At 38.8% G+C, this 14,827-nt stretch overlaps 1 protein-coding gene across 1 annotated transcript in view; it reads left to right on the top strand.

Annotated features, from left to right (window-relative positions):
* B3GAT2 (beta-1,3-glucuronyltransferase 2) overlaps positions 1–14,827 on the top strand; it is a 116,160-nt gene that overhangs the window by 72,785 nt on the left and 28,548 nt on the right. Inside the window, exon 2 of the mRNA XM_075598069.1 lies at positions 13,077–13,221. Coding sequence (XP_075454184.1) covers positions 13,077–13,221 — 145 coding nt within the window. The remainder of the gene's footprint in view (positions 1–13,076; positions 13,222–14,827) is intronic.

A 14,827-nucleotide genomic window follows, 5' to 3' on the forward strand; every position in this document is an offset into this window, starting at 1 on the left:
GCAATAGTGCTATAATTTATAAGGTGAAAATAGCCAATAATGACCAAAATGTAGCAATGTGTATTCTTGCTGGTCACCAGGTAATAAAGTACATGCAGATCCTGTAAGCAGAGTCCTAGAGTGAAGGCAGTTGCGAATGATAGCTGAGTAATATTGTAGAGAAGGTCCACAGCAAAAAATGGGGGATCCCAAGGGAGTGCACACAGACAGAACCCCACACACACATTAACATACATTGTATCACTTTATCAAATTATATATCTTCAATTTTCAGTATATCTAAGTATGAAGGCTATAGGATCGGATAAATTATGAACATCACTGCTTAATAAATATTGCATGACTATATTTTCTTTTCTCATTTTTTTGTTATTAAGGTACTTAAAGAACTTTTTAGGGTTGACCTTACTTTCTATTGCAATCCTTTTTTCATTATCCGTTTTTGCTAATTTAATTGCCCTTTTGCAATTTTTGTTACATTCCTTATAATTCTGATACGATGTCTCTGTCCCTTCTGACTTAAAGAATCTAAACTCCTTCCTCTTCTTGTCCATTTCCTCCCATGCCTGTTTATTTAGCCACATTGGTTTTGACTTATTTCTTTTATACTTATTACCCAAGGGTATACACTGATAAGTGTGCTTTTCTAACAATGTTTTAAAGACTGCCCTTTTATCTTCTACATTTTTCGCTGTAAAAACATCATCCCATTGTATTACTACTAGATTAGACCTCAGTTTATTAAAATCTGCCTTTCTAAAGTTTAAAGTCTTTGTTGAACCCAAGTAATCTGTTTTTTGATCATTTATTTCAAATGAGACCATGTTATGATCACTGTTACCCAAATGTTCCAGGACTTGAATATTTGTTATTACTTCTAAATTGTTTGATATGACCAAATCCAGAACTGCCCCTCTCCTGGTTGGTTCCTCAATAATTTGGGTCATATAATTATTTTTAAGCACCCTCAAAAACCTGTTTCCTTTTGTTGTAACGCTAATCTCATTGCCCCAGTCTATGTCTGGATAATTAAAATCCCCCATTATGCAAACATGACCCAGTTTTGATGCTTTCTCCATTTGCAAATGTATTTTAGCTTCCTCAATCTCATAGATATTTGGTGGTTTATAGCATATTCCCACAAACATTTTCTTTATACTTTTACCTCCACTGCTAATTTCTATCCACAAGGTCTCTACATTTTCAGCATTCCCTTCATAGACATCATCCCTTATAATAGGTTTTAGATCTGGTTTAACATATAAACATACTCCACCTCCCCTTCTATTTGTTCGATCCTTCCAAAAAAGAGAATACCCCTTTAAATTAACTGTCCAGTCATGAGTTTCATCCCACCATTTTTCAGTAATGCCTATGATATCATACTGCTCCCTTGTAGCTATTAATTCAAGCTCCCCCATTTTATCTGTCAGGCTTCTTGCATTAGCAAGCATGCATTTAAGTTTTTTTTCAGCCTGTACTATTATCTTATCTGCTCCTTCCTTTCTGCTCCCACTTGGTTTAGTCTTTAGAAGTTTTCTAGTATTATCTCTATTTACTATGGGTATCTCACTGCTTGTCACTTGCCCCCATTCTACCTCCATACCACTTTGTATCCTCATCTATTCCATTTAGTTCATTATCTGTTTCATTCCCCTCCCCCCTCCATCCTAGTTTAAAATCTCCTCCAACCTTTTTAGCATTCTCCCCCCTAGCACAGAAGATCCCTCTTCATTGAGGTGCAATCCGTCCCTAGAATATAGAAGGCACCTCTCAGAAAAGGAGTCCCAGTGCTCTAAAAACCCAAACCCCAACTTCCTACACCACTTTCTTAGCCATGCATTAACCTCCCTGATCTCTGACTGTCTCCCTGCGGTAGCGCATGGCACTGGTAATATTTCAGAAAATACTACCTTAGAGGTCCTTGCCTTAAGCTTTTGGCCTAGATCCCTGTAATCATTTTTTAGGACCCTCCATCTTTCTCTAACTTTGTCATTGGTGCCAACATGTACCAAGACCACCGGGTCAATCCCAGCCCCCCCAACAATCGGTCTACCCGATCCGCAATGTGCCGAACCCGAGCACCCGGGAGACAACAAACTGTTCAGTTCATGCGGTCCCGGCAACAGATTCCCTATCTACCTTCCTAATAATGGAGTCCCCTACCACCACAATCTTTCTTTGCATCTGAGCATCCGGAGTCCCCACTGTGCTGGTGGAACTATTCCCCTGGCTGCTAGAGGAATTAGTCTCCCCCAGCCTTGCCATTTCTGCCCCAACATTCCCAATATCTTCACTCAACATGGCAAATCTATTGGGATGTGTCAGCTCAGAAACGACCTGCCTCTCCCTATTGCCCCTGCTTCCCCTTCTAACTGTCACCCAGCTACCTATGTGCTCCTCACTAACAGCAACTAAGCTACCTACCTGCTCCTCACTAAAAGCGCCACCATCTGCACCACTAGTCGAAGCAAGGGCCTGCTTAGTGAGCGCTAATTCCCTTTCAGGATTGCCAATGTCCCTCAATATTGCAAGTTGCCTCTTCAGATCAGCAATCTCTGACCATCTGCTCACACTTCTCACAGCGGTATGCTCCTTGGAACAGCTGCTCCAAGTGCACATACATGTGGCAAGATGTGCATTGAGTGGCATTTTCAATCCTGCTCATTCTAGCAACTATGAAGTTTAGAAGTACTAACAGTAAACTGTACTTCAATAAACTATACCTTGTTTAACTGCTTCCTTGTTAAAACTGCTTCTGAGTCTAACTGCACACACTTTAACCAACCAGCACTTCAATCAACCACACAGATCAATCAGTACACGGAAGCTCAGGATTCAGTGTGAGATGGGTAGGCAGATTATTGGAGATAAGGAAAAAGCAGAGGTATTAAACAAATTCTTTGTCTCTGTGTTTACCAGGGAAGAATCAAGTTCAATAGTAGCGCCACAGGAGGAAGCCACAACCTCCATATTAATGACCAATTGGTTAACTGAGGAAGAAGTTCATAAGCGACTTGAAAAAATTAAAGTAAATAAGGCACGTGGCCCCGATGGCATACATCCAAGAGTTCTCAAGGAGTTAAGCTCAGTAATAGCAAAACCATTATATTTAATACTCCATTTCCACAGGCTTAGTTCCACAAGATTGGCGTAAAGCAGATGTGGTGCCTATATTTAAAAAGGGAGCTAGGTCACACCCGGGGAATTACAGACCTGTAAGCCTGACTTCAATAGTAGGGAAACTACTTGAAGGTTTAATACGGGATAATATTCAGGAATACTGTACCTAATGGAAAACAAAATTATTAGTAATAGTCAGCATGGATTTATGAAGGATAGATCTTGCCAAACAAACCTTATTTGTTTCTTTGAGGAGGTAAGTAGGAATTTAGACCAGGGTAATGCAGTTGATGTGGTCTACTTAGATTTTGCAAAGGCTTTTGATACGGTTTCACACAAGAGGTTGGTGTACAAAATAAAGAAAATTGGACTCAGTAATAATATATGCACCTGGATTGAAAACTGGTTAAAGGACAGACAACAGAGGGTTGTCATAAATGGAACTTTTTCAGGTTGGGCTAAAGTCGTGAGTGGAGTACCTCAAGGATCGATACTGGGACCCCTGCTTTTTAACTTGTTTATTAATGACCTTGAGTTTGGGATCGAGAGCAAAGTCTCCATCTTTGCTGATGATACTAAATTGTGTAAGGTAATAGAATCAGAGCAAGATGTAATTTCTCTTCAGAAGGACTTGGAGAGACTGGAAACGTGGGCAGGTAAATGGCAAATGAGGTTTAATACAGATAAATGTATAGGCATTTGGGATGCAAGAATAAAAAGGCGACTTACAAATTAAATGGAGATATATTGGGGGAATCCTTGATGGAGAAGGATTTAGGAGTGCTTGTAGACAGCAGTCTTAGCAATAGTGCCCAATGTCATGCAGTAGCTGCAAAGGCAAACAAGATCTTATCGGGCAATGAATGGAAGGGAAGTAAACATAAGTATGCCCCTTTACAAAGCATTAGTAAGACCACACCTTGAATATGGAGTACAATTTTGGGCACCAATCCTAAGAAAAGACATTATGGAACTAGAGAGAGTGCAGAGAAGAGCCACCAAATTAATAACTAATGAGGAGAGGCTAGCTAATTAGATTTATTTACATTAGAAAAGAGGCGTCTAAGAGGGGATATGATTACTATATACAAATATATTCAGGGACACTACAAGGAGCTTTCAAAAGAACTATTCATCCCACGGGCAGTATAAAGGACTCGGGGCCATCCCTTAAGGTTGGAGGAAAGGAAATTTCACCAGCAACAAAGGAAAGGGTTCTTTACAGTAAGGGCAGTTAAAATGTGGAATTCATTACCCGTGGAGACTGTGATGGCAGATACAATAGATTTGTTCAAAAAAAGGTTGGACATCTTTTTAGATGGGAAAGGTATACAGGGATATACCAAATAAGTATACATGGGAAGGATGTTGATCCAGGGATTAATCCGATTGCCAATTCTTGGAGTCAGGAAGGAATTAATTTTTCCCCTTAATGGGGTTTTTTGTTTGCCTTCCTCTGGATCAATAAGTAAGTATAGATATAGAATAAAGTATCTGTTGTCTAAATTTAGCATAGGTTGAACTTGATGGACGTACGTCTTTTTTCAACCTCATCTACTATGTAACTATGTAACATGGACTTTATTTTTTTAAACTTTGTACCATGTTTAGAAAAGGAAATTACAGTGTAAAGACATCCCCCTTATCTTAAAAAAGAAGGCTGTCCGCGCAGTTTGTTTGTTTTAATATATACAAACTTTGATTGCCTTTATTGAAAACTAATTACCTAAGCTACCAATCAATCCATTCTCCTGTGAGCGATCAGCAAAGATCTTGCTTCCCAGGGTGCACTAAATGGCTGACTTTCAGTTTCAATCCTTCAGTCAGTGTAAATCAGCAGCTACAATGTATTCTTATATTACTGCTGTAACATTATGTACAGTATTGTTACAGTTTGTAGCTCAAACTGCTGGGAATATTGGCAACAAATTATCACAAGCAGGAAAATGTTACAAATATCTTGCAGTGCTGGGGAGGTGTGCTAAAAACTGCAATAGAAATCAAAGAATGCTCATTATATTCAAACTCATTATAAATGGCATTAAGAGTTGAATAACAAAAATGTAGTAGGTATTATCTAAAACTACAGAACTGATTTATTTAAAAAAAAACACACACAATTTAGAATATTGCATGGACTGTTCCTTTAATATAAATATTTAATATAGTGCAGTGAATTTATAACTAAAAAGTATTGGGAATACGTACCCCCTTATATCATTATACTTTCACCACGCTGGTTACAAATAATGTCTCTCGTGCATGAATGTGTGTGCTAGATGTCCTTTTTTTTAAGCTGACTTTAAGACATGCTATTTGCAAAGAACAGCCTTGAAAAAATGAGACTCATTAATCCTTGAACGGATTATGTACTAATTATCATGCAGTTTTCTCTTAGTGGCACACAATGCAAGGTTGTAAATTAGCTTTGTACTGTAAGAGTAACACATAGGGTAGGGCTCCACCCAAAAGTGTGGGCTCCTTGGTTAAAACTAAATTAGAATTAGAAGGCTTCCATATAGCCCTGCTCATTATACAATGTATGAGTACACTAACATGTATGCGTTAACCAATTGGTTTTTTTTTACTATTACACTAATTTCCCACAAAGATTACTATACAATTCCAATAAGTGCCTTGGATGATTACCAACTGACCCAATGCTACAATATCTACCCAAAACATCCCATTTTCCTCATCCTTCACAGTCCCCCATCAGACCCCCTCTTATGGTTTCATATAGCAAAAGAGAGGGAAGTCATACCACAGCCTAACCCAATTTACTGCTATAATGTGTACTCTGTATGGTATTTACTTTCATTTACTGTATATTGATTGTATTTTATTGATCTGCATTTTCCAGATTTTTCTCTGAGGCTTAAAACTTAAAAGTATGTTTTAAAAAACATACTGACCTGTTCCTGGAAATTCCATCTGCCAGACATGAATAAACACATGAATAAACAAACACTCTGAGAAGTGTTTTATGTATTAAAGTCTACAAAGGTAGCAGGAGTCCCATCTACTGTACCATACTGCTTTTTATTACCTTTCAGATTCTCAATTTAGGACTTATTTATCAAGCCTTTTCTAAGCGATGGAAAGAGACATATGCAATGGATTTACTGCTAAAGATGGAAACCAATGTCCATGTAAAGTTGGATGACTGTAGTTTGTATAACTGTACATTTTCTCATTTTAAAATAGCTCAAATCCTTTAAAGATGGATATTTTAAAAGTATGGTTAGATAGATAGACAGACAGACAGACAGACAGACAGACAGACAGATAGATCTAAATAATGTATATTCTATCTATAAATATTTAATTTTTTTAATAGAAATATTGTACCCCATTTAAATATTGTTTACACTTCCAGGATAGCGGTATAAAGTGGCTAGTTTTAAGAATCATTGTTTTTGATTTACAACAAATACTTTAGGCTCAGCTCTTCTTAATAAAAGGGTATATCAGGCTAACTAATCATAGCAAAGTGTTTACAGTAATTTACCATTTAAAAAAATAAGAGATATCTATTAGTGGTTGTAAAGACTTATAAAGTACAAAAAACACATTTTATTTCCTGATAATGTATATGTCCAACAAGGTCACTCAAGTGCTTGAATTACAGTATGTGCATGTGATGCTGATGGAATGCATATCCAGGTCTTTTAATGTAGGAGCACGCATGCATGGTCTATTGAACTTGCTATTGGAGCAGGTAATCAATTGAAGACAGGTACTAAGGTTGGAATAGGTAATCGGGTGGAGAGAGATACTCAGGTTGGAGCAGGTACTCTGGAGGAGGCAGGTAGTTAAGATGTAGGTTCATCTCATTTTCAGAGTTGGTTGGTCTGTACTGTTAATGGTATTGGGGCAGGTTATTGGGTGGAGGCAAATTGGAGGGATCGATTTGAGAAGGTCTATTATTTAATCTCTTTCTCCTTCGCAAGTTGCCATCTTTGAACATACCCATCCATGATTTGTGCAGTGCCCGGCACCTGCCCCTCTTGCCGGGTATGGTGTTCTAATAAAGAAATCATTAACACTTAAGTTGTGTCAAATAGAATTTTCAAGCCTTTCTGATTTGGTATTTTTGCCTAGAATGGGTACTTGTCAGTGATATACAGATAGATCTCAGACAGAGACGCACTCTTACCTGTCCTACTATAACTCGAACTGCACTATACAGGCATAACTGCAAGCTGGCCTTGTGAGCCAAAGAGAAAGAACCATGTCTCATGCCATACACAGCACAAAAGTTATGCAGGAGTGCGCAAACTTTTTCCCGTGCGCACCCCTGCCTGCTCTCTTCGGCGCCTCGCATCCCCCCACCCTACTCGACCCCTCATGTGATATCACGTCGCCATGCTAACGTGACTTCATGTGACCCCGCGGCGTCATTTGACACCGGGTTACCAGGACGATGTGTCACTGGAAGGGAAGATAAGTATATTATAGAGGCCTCGTGTGGTCCCCTGGCATTTCATTTAAATGCATGGGGGGAGAGTGAGGGACCTCTATAAAAGCCAAACCAGGGAACCCAGGCCACAGTGTGAAACTGCAAAGGTGTATATGGTCATTAGACAAAGAGACGTGTACATTTTATCTTCTCTTCAAACACCTGATTATTACTGAACTGAACTGTAGCATTCAGAGTATGATAGGTCAAGATAATCAGTGCACCAGGTGCCGGCCATTCACTGAACTACAACACAAATAATTCCACCTGACCCCAAACGAGGTCCGTGCGTTGAGCCTGCAGATGAGGTGTGGACAACAAAGTGCTCATACTGCACTTTTGCGCGGTGGTTGAACATAAATCTTTATATAAAATAATCACGCTTTATCTGTACCATATTATCACAAATTAATGTAAAAATAGATTTGTATTAGTGGCACATACAGATGTAGCCAACATTTATAGCAACCTGTAGTGTGCTGCAGCGGGACATAGACAACGCGCCAGAGTGAGAAGCAGCCATTGTTTTGAATCAGCCGTGTGCAAGAAGGGCTCATGGGTTGCAGTAATGTTGACTATATCTGTAAACATTTCTCCACTGCTACAGTCCTTCAGTAGACATGGAAATGTAGAGTTCCCAATTTCTTTTTCTCACTTACAGGTTTTTATTTAGCATTGTAAAAGAAAACCAGCACTATTATATGTGCATACACATTTTATTTAAAGTATGTTTGTGTAGCCCCTCTTTATTTACCTAGGTGTTTTAGTATAGAGATACTGGGGTGGGGGGCTAAGTCCGCCTCCCCTTTATAGGATAGAGAATAATCAGCCGGCAAAAATCAGGCTTGGGTCAGACAACACAGTGTGACACATATCTTATAAGCAATTGTACTTTATGTGTAGAACACAATAATTACATACAGGGGCACTCACACTTGGAGTACCCTGAACAACACATACCACACTTGCAAGGAGAGATTACGGAGGTACCTTACTGCGCAATTTTCCCACAATGTCTCTTACTTAGACCCAGTGGCCACGATACTAACTAAAGGGCCACTGTTGGTGCCATTACAGCATTGGAGCTTGTGTGGTATATATTGGTAGTCTAGGTGCCAGCCTATTACTTCGCAAAGAGTGGTGTTAGTGGTGTATAATGAAAAAGATACTGCAGGGTAGTATGGGTGGTCTCATGAAAGTGGATCTGCATGGCCTACTGACTACTTTGGACCCTCAGGTTTCATGGGTCCCCTTCACACCGATGAAGCACTCTCCGGGATCGTATCTGCGACCTGTGGTATGCGCTGCTCTGTCAGATTGGGAAGTTTCTGCTACCGCACTGTATCTCTCTCCAGTCTCCTTGGGACAGGTCCTACTTCTCTCTTGCTCTCTCTAGGACTCCCTGCTCACGTGCTCTCCCCAAATATGGGGCCTATGCTATAAGCCATCATAAAAAAAAATCGCCGGGCCGTTTAATTCACCATTTTTTGAGTGTTACTATCACGGTATTCAGAAAGCCTCAATTACCTGTGATAGCAAAATTCCCAAAACGGGCGAGTAGCTGGCGACGTGATAATTGCCTCTTTGAAAAGGCTTTACCCAGCAATTTATTTCAGCTGCAGAGAAAGCAGCACAGAGAGCCGCCTCTCCCTGCGCATGTCTCGCCAGCAGTCAAAAGTTTTTAATATACATTTTAATACTAGTGTAGTTGAAAAGAAAATAGGTGTGGAAGACTAATGACCAACTTAAACTACCAGCTAGTAGACCAAAGTGTATAAATAAGTATAATCGGGAGGTGCATATGTGAACTGGGGTACAGACAAAAACAAAAAAGAACATACAGTACTAAGGTATTAACTATAAAGAAATTCACTTTGTTGCACACCACCAAATAATATTAAATAACTTTATTAATAAATGGGTTACATAAAACATGTATCACTGTACAAGGAGAACAGTGAATAAAATATACAGCGTGTAGGCGCAACCACCACCGATGTATCTTACTGTAACTGGTTGAAAAAATACAGGTGTAAGAAAACCAAAATGACTGGACACTGAAGTTGGTAAATGTCACAATCACATAGTGAACTGTGGTCCGTTAGTTGTAATAATAGTGATACTGTTAGTAAACGGGTCACAAAACTCCATAAAAAGGACCAAATAAAGTCAGATAAGGGAGACTATGCATAGAGATTGTTGATGGCTTACAAATAAGCCAAGATAAATATAGAGCCTTGATATAAATAGCACTATACTGGGCTAATATGAATCTTGATGTTATGATCAGCCAACCTAGAAAGAGGTCATATATGCCAGTAACCATTTGCCAATGTTAATATATAGCATGGTGTCTATAGTTAGCAAGTTGCCAATGCATGAATATACAGCATACTGATGATTAGTAGTCAGTCACCAGTTAATATGGAATAACAACGTAACTGCCCCGCTAGCAGTGTCAGACCACATTGATGGTAGTGCCTCTAATAAACTAGACTGTTAGATTGAATAAGGTATAGGCTAAAGGCTACATTTAACAATCTAAATCGCTAACATAACAGTGGATAGAGAGCGCCTAGTAATCTAAAAGCAGACTCATAATGGCGTCTGATGTCACAATTGACGTGCCGACGCACATTTCCCTCCAGTTACGGAGCTTTGTCAGGGGCAAATAGCGAAGCACTCAAAATACTGACTATTTATAGGGCACCGTTACTATGGTTACCTCTAAGTCATCCATGCCGATGTCTAACCACTGTGCATGTGTGAAGTATTAGAATACCTCTCACTTGATCCAATCCATTGTGCGTGCGTGACAGACTCAGTCAATGTACTCAAAATTGTATGTTTAGTATGCATGCGCCAGCTGATAGAGCAATTGCGGTGATAGACTGATTCAGCGAAAGTCAACTGCGCATGTGTGGTGTTAAGATTTCTCACAGGTCAAAATTGCTGCGCATGCGTGGCAAGATCTATTCTCATGTATAAATAAAATGGAGAATAAACTCCAAAAAACGGTGCTCCAAAATGACAAGCAAAGGCACTGAAACAATGAAATATATTTGTATCAGTCCTGCCACGGATCAAATCCACTTAATGATTAGCGTATAAAGAGGGCTCACTGTGTGCAATATGATATCAACCTCAGGAAGGGGTCTGATTCGTGGTAAGGAGCAAGGGTCAAAGCAAAAGACCCCGTAAATACTTAATACTCCGTCTCTACCCTCACTAATCCTGGCATTCTAAGCACATCCCGTAAGCCCCTGAAGGCACAGTACTCACAGACTTGACACGTCGATGCTGCCCGTCAAACGCTGTGTTCCAAAGACTTGATCCAGGTGCAGTATCGGTGTGCTCCAGCCTCAGGAAGTCAGGTAGAAAAAAGGTAGGTATGGCGGTTCACAGCCGTCAGTGTGGGTAAATCAAAGCGCAATCAAAAAGTTAAAATTAACTTTATTGTGCACTAGACATAAACAAAATGCCACAAGAAAACTCTGACGCGTTTCGTCCTGTAACTAGGACTTTGTCAAAGAGTAACTGGTATGAGGACAGAGTGATTGTTATATGGTGGCGCCTAAAATGTGATTGGTTGCACACAATTGGTGCATCACCGCAAACGCATCTGCTGTATAATCAGGCTTGAAATTAAGAAAGAAAAGCACTTCTTATTTCTCTCACATAAATAGCCAAGGCACCACCAAATAGAAACCACCAATGGTCCCCGAAAAATACAAAACAATATAGTGGACAGATCATAAATAAAAGAAGAAAGGAAAAAGAATATCATGTTAATATCATCTAGTCTCAGTCTTTCACCCTTAATGTTGCACAGTATAATGCGCATGCACTGACAAATAAAAAAATTACGGAGATAACCATTGCGCATGCGTCGACTGATAGAATAATCACAGTTATTGAACAGCTATTGCGCTTGCATGAGGACTTGAAATGAGATACAGCATTGATGCCACACACCGAGTAGGCCAATATAAATAACCAATAGAGGGTTCATTAAGTGTATAAATACAAGTGGTATATATAACAGAGTAAATCTTAGAATTCATATACAGTACCACAGAACCAGAGGTTTCAAAGTGTAATGAGCATCATGCCAGTTCACAATACATAATGCTGAGTAACCTTAGTATTAACCAAAATTGGTAAGCCCTAAATATACAATATTCAGAATTTATATCGCTAAGTTACTATATTTATGCATCAGAATGTCAAGCGGGTCAATAGTACACCGAATATTTTAATTATCACTGTTGAACCATCATCAAATATATAATGATGAATCATGTTTAGTACTAGATATAGTAACTAGTTTGGGCAAAATTAATAATTAAATATTAAAATATAATATTTAGCCGGTCATATCATGCAGTGGGTGTCCTTAGGGATGGTACACTTATTTGCTTGGATTTAGTCTTCATTACAACAAAGATACATGTGTCTTGTATGGAGTTTGTCATTGTGTCCATTTACCATTTTAAAAAGAACCAACACAAAAACAACTCTTAGTTAGAACTTGATACCTATTTTAAAAGAAATACATTTCGTGAGCTTGATTTCTCCCTAGCGTTGGGTAAAAAAACAACAACATTTGAGCAACTGGGATATTTGTTTCTTGTTGGGAAGTGTTTATGTTGTCTATAATAAAATACTAATAATTCAAAATGACACATACAAATCACTAATGCATAATTCATAAGTTACTACAGAGCACAAGAGGATGAAAGACGAAAGGGAAAAAAACAAGATGATGATAACTGTCTATGAAGTAAATATTAATTAGCGTATATGGCAGAGCCATGTGAGGGGAAGACGTGAAGTTACAAAAGCTCTGTATACACTATAACATTGATGAATAATTATTTTGTTGATCCATTAAAAGGTATCCTTTCACAACCTATGATAAATCTGCTCTTCTCCACTAGCAACAGAGCTTCTGAACCTGTGCACTACTTTTGATTATTTATGAATGCCTTTTGAGTCACATTTAGGAGTTTGGATTGACCTATAAAGCGCCCTGATGACGTATCAGGTACTGCAAGGGCCCCAGCACAGCACAGGTCATTTGCTCATTTTCTAGGGTCAGACAACGCTGACAACTCCAAAGGAGCTGCCAGACTGATTGAAACGGAAGTAGAGCCTCTCCGCTTCCGTTTCTGACATCCGAGGCCTGGTTGCTGATATGTGATTGCTCCAGAGTGATCACATGCTGGAAAGTACCAGAGTGCAACTGGACCCCCGGCACTATAAATAATCATATAGTGCTCCAAGTGTATAATGTAACTAAGAGCAAAAATCCACATGCCTTTAACCGTATGGCAGCCAGAAAGGCTTACAACACATTTTCTAATTATATCATTTTATTGTGTGCAGTATTCAAGAGCTGCTGACAATGATCTATCTTTATTTTGTGAAATCAAATCGGTTGACGACTCTATACGATGAATAACCATATCTTTCCTTCATCTTTGAACAGATGCGTACAACCCACAAGGTCTCTGTGTGGCCAGTTGGGCTTGTGGGTGGACGTCGGTATGAACGCCCAGTTGTTGAAAATGGAAAGGTTGTGGGCTGGTACACGGGATGGAGAGCAGACAGACCCTTTGCCATTGACATGGCCGGTAAGTGGACACTCAGTGAGTGGGAGATGCTCAATGCTTTGCTCAACCAGAAGCTTCCAGTACATGCACTGTTGTAGACAGGATACTGTGCTGGATGGACCATTTGGTCAGCCCAGTATTGGCAATTTTTATGTTTTAATTGCATATGATCACAACCATATGTGGTGCTAAGTAACCCTTTACATGCCAGGATACTCAGAAGATATTTGGCATTTATCATCCCTGACATCTCTCTTTATCTACTGTGTACTATCAGGTTCATAATCTAGTTTTACTGTGGCTGCATCTTCAAATAAAAAATGATGGATGGTTGTCTCAGTACATCCATTATAAACAAAATCAATGTCATGTAAACGATCAATATTGTTTCTATTAACATGTACTTAAAGCAGCAACCCTTCCAAAAAACTGAAATTGAAGTCCACTAGTAATACATTCAGTATTCTATAATTAGCGTTCTACTTCCTTTTTGTTTTATACCAAATCTTTGTGGTGGAAGAGGGTGAGGGGGAGAGGAGGGGATATTTTACAAACATTAGTGTTTAATATGTGTGAATTGCAGTAGCCATTTTAAAATCCCAGATTATAAACAGAATATCTTCAGGGTGTAACTATGGTTTTTAACACATTTAACATCAATACGTACAACGGTGTATTGGCTTCACAAATGCATGCATATCTCTCTCTGTGTGTGTGTGTGTGTGAGTGTGTGTGTATAAACAAATTGGGTGGAATATAGCGCCAAATATTAGTGCAATTGTATATAAGTCATCATATATTGTGCTTATAAAAGCATGTGAATGTCAAATACCATGAATATATTCTTCACACATTACATGTTCAGTTAGTTAGAAAAAGTGTATCACTGTGTGTTGTCTTTATGGTACTGTAGTGTAAGGAAGTTACAAGTAAAAACAGAGACTTAGGCTGCTTCTTGTCAAATTAACCACATGCAAAACTAAATCTACAAACAAATATAAGAAGCTCATGCTCCATAGTGTAAAAAGTACAAGCAGTCTTAATGAAGTGCCAAGAATGAATGAATTGCACTCACAAGGATTTTCACGTACGGCACACCTGTGAGCACGTTACCTGAATATGGTACAAGGGTTAATACACAGCACTCTACCTGACCCCCTTTTCACCTTCTCAAAGGTCCCTCATATGAACAATATCTGTCCTCAATCTGTCCCAATATAACATCTTTCACAAACAGCACACAGGTGAGCACGTGACTTAGATATGCAACCTGGGTTAATACACACAGCTACTCTAGTCAACTCACCTTTCTCCTCCGCAAGGTACTTTCAATTAGTTTATAGTAACCCCTTACTCAAATGCAATCATATCTGTCCACTACCATCACCTAAAAAGTATGGGAAATATGTCATTAATATATATCTGCCAGGGTCTCAGTTCCCTGTTTATTATACTTTCTACAAAGTGTGCAACAGTTCATTCAGAGTCCCAAAGCATTATTTATGAAATACTTGTTATATATATATATATATATATATATATATATATATATATATATATACACACACACACACACAGTGGTTTAGAGTACAAAAAAAGATTATTACAAGTACATACAATTATAAAA

Source organism: Ascaphus truei, chromosome 4 (assembly GCF_040206685.1).
Source record: "Ascaphus truei isolate aAscTru1 chromosome 4, aAscTru1.hap1, whole genome shotgun sequence".
NCBI classification, from domain to species: Eukaryota; Metazoa; Chordata; class Amphibia; order Anura; family Ascaphidae; genus Ascaphus; species Ascaphus truei.